The sequence below is a fragment of the Talpa occidentalis genome, unplaced genomic scaffold (genome assembly GCF_014898055.3).
Source record: "Talpa occidentalis isolate TD23 unplaced genomic scaffold, MPIMG_talOcc4v2.1 talOcc4.10, whole genome shotgun sequence".
Taxonomy (NCBI): Eukaryota; Metazoa; Chordata; class Mammalia; order Eulipotyphla; family Talpidae; genus Talpa; species Talpa occidentalis.
Window position 1 is genome coordinate 32,622,068 of NW_023600993.1, and position 7,354 is coordinate 32,629,421.

The window sequence follows — 7,354 nt, forward strand, 5'->3', positions numbered from 1 at the left end:
TGTGTTGATCAGAGGAGCTGAGACATCCAACCCCCTACATGAACACTCTTGGTAAGTATCCTCTCAGCTGCTCTGCCTATTAGTTCCTCTTCTGGGATGAGTAAAAGCCTTGCCAGGAAACCCATAGAAGACACTTGGCAAATACCAGGAGCTCAGACAACTCTCTGAAAATGTAATCTTTAAAAAAAACTCTTTGAGATAAAGAAAGAGTCAGAATTTTGAATGAGCATCAGAGTGTGATAAGATCAAAGTTACAGAATGTGTTATGAATGAAAGATGTTAAAGGGAGCAATATTATCATTTGGGAAGCCTCCACTTTCAAAAGAAAGATTTTCAGAGAGATGATTTTTCATGAAATCTTGGCAAAAATTGATGTCCTCTGAAATGGTCTCTGAGGCTGGCTGGCTGGATGGTTAGTTGGTTTTTCCCAGAAAAGAGGGAAGCCTGAAGAGTGTCCAATTAATATCAATTAATAGCAAAATACAAATATCAAATAAAGTTTCCCTTTATAAGCTAACCCTGGTGAGACATTTTCTACTTGGCCACTTCTGGGTATGGGAGCTCTTATTCAAAGCAACTCAGGAGCTAGAAACAAGCTGCAGGGAAATGTGAGGGCAGCAGTTGGAGGTGACCACTGACAACAGGTTCCCCTGACCATTTGGGGAAGCTGGGCACCAGCCCATTTCATTCTAACTACCTGGAGTTGCCAGGCTGCTGGCTCTGCTCTTAGGTCTCTTAGGAGTGAGACAGGGTAGATGGTGGAGAGGAGGGAGGTCTGTGTGCCACTGTTCAAATTACTCATCCTCTCTGTGCCTTGAGGTCTTTATCTGTAAAATGGGGAGAGTAACATGATCTGCCTATGGGTCACCTTGAGGATTAATTGGGTGAATGGATATGAAGCTTAGACCTGTGTTTGGCAAGTCCAGTGCCCTTGGGGACCTGGACTTGATTGATTGATTGCTGGGGGCACACGTGTGAGGATGTTCTTGCTGCCTCAGGTGGGGGGAAAAGAGGGTAGTCACTTCCACACAGATTTTAAGACCATGTGGGACAGTTCTTGAAATTTGTATTTTTATGAGGATGAGCTCATGAATTTTCCCAACAGAGCCAGATTCTCACCTGGCTAGGAAGCTAGCAGTGAGCCCACCCTGCACTCCAAAGGGTCATCACTCAGCAAAAAAAAAAAAAAAAAAAAGGGAGTTCAGTTAAATGTGGAAAATCTGTTTCCATTCTAAGACCTGTTAATCTCGAAGATGGTTTGCATTCATGGTAGTGGCAAATTCCTTTAAAAAAGGAATTCTTTATAAAAGATCACTTTTCCTTTATTCACAGGGTGGAACAAGATGGATTACCAAACACCAAATACAACTGATTACTCTTATTATGACATGCCAGAACCCTGCCAAAAAACCAGCGTGAAACAGATCGGGGCTGCACTCCTGCCTCCACTCTACTCGCTGGTGTTCATCTTTGGTTTTGTGGGTAACTTGCTGGTTATGCTCACCCTGATAAACTGCAAAAAGCTCAAGAGCATGACCGACATCTACCTGCTCAACCTGGCCATCTCTGACCTGCTGTTCCTCCTCACCATCCCGTTCTGGGCTTATCACGCTGAGAATGAGTGGGTCTTAGGGAATGTGATGTGCAAGGTGCTCACAGGCCTATATCACATCGGTTATTTCAGTGGAATCTTCTTCATCATCCTCCTGACAATTGATCGGTACCTGGCTATCGTCCATGCTGTGTTTGCTTTAAAGGCCAGGAAGGTCAGTTTTGCGGTGGGGACAAGTGTGATCACCTGGGTAGTGGCTGTGCTCGCCTCTCTCCCAAGAATCATCTTCACCAAGTCCCAAAAAGATAGTCGTTATACATGCAGCCTTTACCTCCCATCTAATGACTTTCATTTCTGGAAGAAGCTCATTGCATTAAAGATATTCATCTTGGGCCTGGTCCTGCCACTGCTCATCATGATCATCTGCTACTCAGGAATCCTAAAAACGCTGCTGCGGTGTCGAAATGAGAAGAAGAAGCACAAGGCAGTGAGGCTCATCTTCGCCATCATGATAATGTACTTTCTCTTCTGGGCTCCCTACAACATCGTCCTTCTCCTGAACACCTTCCCGGAGTCCCTTAACCTAAATAACTGCATTAGCTCTAATAGGCTGGACCAGGCCATGCAGGTTACAGAGACCCTCGGGATGACGCACTGCTGCATCAACCCCATCATCTACGCCTTCATCGGGGAGAAATTCAGAAGCTACATCATGAGGTTTTTCCAAAAGCACATCGCCAGGAGGTTTTGCAAACACTGTCTCATCCTCCAGCAAGAGGCTCTGGAGCGATCAACCTCAATTTATTCCCAATCCTCCATCAAGCAGGAAATCTCCGTGGGCTTGTGACCTAGGCTCAGTTCTTAGACACAGCCTAACTTTATTAGATATTTTAATTAGACATCAATTCTGGGAAACCTGATCACTGTATGTTGATGAACAGCATCTCTCTCCTCCATGTACCTTAATTTATTGGCAAAGTCTCTCTTCACTGCCAAAGTTCATTATTTCTTTAAAACTCCTCAGAGACTTGCTGATTCATGAGTTGACTTACCTGAGCAGGAATACCAAAATTAATCAAGACACACATTGGTGGTTCCCTACCTGTGAGGGCAACGTACAGGTTGCAAATGTGCTTCAGATGTGCTTGTCTTGCTGTGGAGAGAAAAGAGATGAATGTGATCAGTTACCTGATGACACCTTCCACACGTGATCTCCCCTCCAAGCTGTGGGTGTTCAGGACCCACGAGAGCCCTGTGGCCTGGCCAGCACTGGCAAGAATCTTCAACTGGCCGTTTGAAGTGCCCTATTGGCAGGGGAGGGGAGAGAAGATGAGCTCAGGCTTCAGGAGCTGGGCCTGGAAAGACACGTGACTGGTTGGGGCTGGGGCCCCAGGTTGGTCAGAGACCCTCAGCAGAGCAGGGAGCCCTGGCCAGGCTGCAGAAAGCTCATTCCAGAGAATGACCTGGGAAGGTGAGTGTTTAAGGCAAGGAGACCAGCAACAAGCAGTCGGTATGTGGGGCCTCCACTAGCTGGAGGCCCCAGAATGGGAACGAGGGCTGTCTTCTCATATTTGGGATGAGCTCTTCAGCAGAATTTGAGGTGGATTGGGGTTGAAAGTGAGGGGCAGGGGCGTCAGAAATCGCTCCTAGCTTTCAAACGTGCAGACTGGAGATGGCCTAAAGAGACTTAGAACTTGGAAGGAGGAGGAGGGTTAGATCCAAACCAGGAGGGGCTAGTGGCAGAGGAAGGCCGTTTTGTGAGCTTGACACAGGCCCTCACAGACAGGCCCTGGGCTGTCTCCCCTTGCCCTCAGAGCCCTGCTTCCTGTCCCCTCAAATGATGAGCCCCTCCAGGGGCCTGAGTGGATAGTGGGGGGATCAGAGGTCTCAGGGCCTGAGGCACTAGAGGCAGAACTTGAGGTCTTGTAGCACCAAAAGGTCAAACCTGAGAACTGGTTGAGGGTTACAAAATCAGTGAAAATCCAGAGCTTTATGAGCATTAAATAAAGAGACCCGGTAGAGGCAGAGCGGCTCCAGTGATTGCCCTGGGCATGCCGCAATTGACCCATTTCCTTCTGGATTTACGTAATGACAGGCAAAGGTGAGAAGCTTCATATTCATTTAGAAACAGGCCACCTAGAGATTTATAAGACACAAAAAGTCCAACTTCTCAACCTCCTTGTTAGATACTCCCAGATGTCTTCTCCAGACAAATCAAACCCAAACACTAAGGAATTTATTCATTTCAAAGAGAGAGTTATGATTTTGTATGTGTGCAGTTTTATTTTGCAGTAGCTGAGATTGTTTCCAATTTGGGGGTAGAGAAGACCATTGTAGTAAACATTAGGTGGGGAACATAAAGGAGTGAGAATCACCCAGTAAATTAAGGTGTCAGAATAACAGGTGCTTCTGATTTTACTCAAGCTCTGAAATATGAAACTTGAGGGTTGTGGTGTCGGTGGAAAGCGGGTGTCAGTGCTTTGTCTTTTGCTCTTAAAGTTGTTGAGAGCGTTTGAGTAGCATGTAACCTTGGCCTCTGGTTCAATTCAAAGGGTCTGATAACCTTGTGCATGTACACGTACATCAGACATGCATCATGTGTATACATGTACATAGCCTTACGTATATATGAATTTACGAAGTGCTTGGAAGAAAATAAGTGTCTAATAAAACCCAAACTCTAAAGTAATTGATTGTATTCTTGTTCTTTCACTCAAGTATACATTTAGAGAAGAGCATGCAAAACTGGGAGAGCATTTTGAAAGTAGCTTTTGGAGAAATTTTCATTCACACACATACTGAAAATTGTACTTCTATTTTAATGTTGTGCATTTGAAGTTACAATGTTGCAATTTTCAATGCAGCAGGAGCCTCTCCCAAGTTCAGATGGCCAGACGAATTTGTAAAGATGCTGCCTCCAAAGGCGGAATTTTTGAATCAGTGAGCCTGAAATGTTCTAAATTTCAAATTTCATTCTACTGCTCAAACAGAAGAATTGACTTTTTGAAAAAAAAAAAAATTGATGAGTGTTTAAGCATAGGTCAAAGGATGGTACTTGAAGAAGATGCAGACCAGCATGCCTGGCCTGGCATCCTCAGTTGCACACACCCAAGGCATGAGGATGAGGTTGGTGGCACTAAAGCTTGTTTTTCTCCCAGTTAAATCCCTCCCCAAACTTGGCTGTAAATGAACACAACAGCAATTATTTGAATCTCTGTGTGTCGCTTCCCGGGAGAGGAGAGATGCTGTGGCCAAGGCGGCCATCCAGGCCCACTCCTCCAGCTGGGTGCTCACTTCCAAGCCGGGTCCACTTGGAAACGCGGGAGCTGGCTCTTAACACAGCGTCTGGAACAGTTCTTGAAGGACTGCCTTCCAGCTCTTAGGCCGAAGGAGGCTTGAACCAAGGAAGGAGCACAGGTGGGGGCTGGGGTTAGAGTACAGAGAAGAGTCAGGGAGGCGGGCGCTGTGTCTCATGAGGTGAAGCTGCTCCATGAGGAGGCTGGAAGATGTCCATCTTCAAGCACTGCCTGTCCTCTTTCCATGTCAGTATATGCAGCCAATGTCAACGTGGAGAAAAAGCAGGCCCAGCTGATGCAGCCTTTCTCCCATCCTCCCCAGGCCCGTTCCTTCAACCCCTTTACCTGAATCGGCCCCTGCCCTCACTCTGCTGCCCCTCCACTCTGCCCCTCACAGCCTGCAGGTGTCTGGCTCCCTTCTTCACCTCTGCTGCCTCAACCCAGATCCCTGCCCTGCCCAGAATAAAGTCAAAGTGAAGGAAAATGTCCTCAGCAGGGAGGAATATTGTGCAAATTCATAAAATTAGGATTCTGTTTACAGCGGTAGCCCAAGTGTTCTTAGTTTAAACAGCTCTGACTGGGTATATTTTTTTTATTTTGTAAAAGATTTTATTTATTTATACAGGAGCTGAGGTATAGATCAGAGGTGCAGGCGGGTGAGAGAATTCACCAGAGACAGAGCAGGGAGCAGAACAGACAGATGGACTGAAAATACTACTGAGGGGAGCAGCGGGCGAGACAGGAGAGGTCTGCCACGCCATGTGGGAAGCTCCCTGGCCAGCCGGGAATTGAACCTGCGCCTCAGAGGCTGCGGACAGCTTCACAGCATGGCGCTCAACCCTCTGCGCCACTGGGGAGGCCCTGACTAGGTTTAAATGCATTGGGATTTCCACCGTTGTGATAAAGTTCACAAGTCATTTCTTTTTTGTCTGTGGGAAGGACAGACTACCAAATATGAACATCAGCTTTCCAGTGTTAACCTTTTTAAGGAAGGCACAAGACTTACCACCAGCCTGAGGCTGGAGGTGAAGCCTAGAACAGTGGGGAAGAAGTGGCCAGGCTGAAGCCTCTCCCACTTGGTTTGCTGGCACCATCTCACCCCGAGGATGAGGAAAGAGTGCATCCACCACCCTCGCAGAGGTGGGTGGACAGAAGAGGCAAAAACAGGAAAGCATTCCCTCAGCAGCTTTGCTTTTAAATCAAATTCACAATAAAGTATTGCTTGTATTTTCCCAAGACGTTTATGTCACAATCATGCTGTTTCCCATTTTCCTTCATAATTTTTTGTATTTTTACAAGTCATATTTACATTTGGCTCCATTATCATTGCTACTTGAATTTGTGAGCATTAATGTGATGCTGTCATACTTCAAGAACTTATTTTTATGTCTTTTTCTTAAGGTGTAAACTGGTTTTTTGAAAGCACACACTACACCAAGGCACTGGGGAGCCTTTGAAGCCAGAACAACCTTGGGCTATACTGCTCCCCTGTGGCCATATTAGCAATGAGCAAGGGTGTTCTTCAGCCAGTCTTTTTTATTAATACATTAATTTTTTTAATTTTTTACATCATTGTTCATTTTTAAACAATATTTACTTCCCCCACCCCCTCAGGTATAGTCCCCATAGAGTTTCCTTCACCCATGTACCCATGCACCGTCACCTCTGTCCCCTGTGCTCCTCCCTCCCTCCCTCTGGTCCATCTCCCTCCTCCTCGCCAGCAGGATGTCTCTGGTTTATAATTGTCTGGTTTTGCTTTGTTGTGTTTTGTACTGTTATTTTTTTTACACTGATGTCCTATTTGGTTCCCCTATATTCCTGCTATAAGTGAAACCATCCATCCAAAGCAAAAAAAGTCAAGGACAACATAAACAGCTCGGATTACATCAAACTGAAAAGCTTCTGCATAGCAAAAGAGACATTAACCAAAACAGAGAGACACCCCACTGATTGGGAAAAAATCTTTTCACCCCAGTCAACTGATAAGGGACTGATCACAAAGATACACAAAGAACTCCCACGACTCAACAAAAACAAAATAAACAATCCAGTCAAGAAATGGGCAGAAGAACTTAAAAGACATTTCTCCAAAGAGGAAATGCAAATGGCCAACAGACATATGAAAAAAATGTTCAACATCCCTTAACATCAGCGAAATGCAAATTAAAGCCACATTGAGATACCACCTTAACACCAGTGAGAATGGCACATATCAAAAAAACAAGCAACAACAAATGTTGGCGAGGATGTGGTGAAAAAGGAACTCTCCTGCACTGCTGGCGGGAGTGCAAACTGGGCCAACCGCTGTGGAAAGTGTCTGGAGTTTCCTCAGTCTGCTAAAACTGGAGCTACCATAGGACCCAGCAATTCCACTCCTAGGGATCTATCCAAAGGACACAAAAACATTGATTCAAAAGGACACCTGTACCCCTATGTTTATTGCAGCACTACTTACACTAGGTAACAGCTGGAAACAACCCAAATGTCAGCCAGTCTTGACCACAGT

General features: G+C 45.7%; 1 protein-coding gene across 1 annotated transcript; it reads left to right on the top strand.

The window, feature by feature from the left end:
- On the top strand, window positions 1–4,168 carry LOC119259173 (C-C chemokine receptor type 5-like). The gene is made up of 2 exons (XM_037527797.1): window positions 1–51; window positions 1,333–4,168. The coding sequence occupies exons 1-2, from the start codon at window positions 39–41 to the stop codon at window positions 2,397–2,399; spliced, it is 1,080 nt and encodes a 359-aa protein (XP_037383694.1). The 5' UTR covers window positions 1–38; the 3' UTR covers window positions 2,400–4,168.
- The last annotated feature ends 3,186 nt before the right edge of the window (window positions 4,169–7,354 follow it).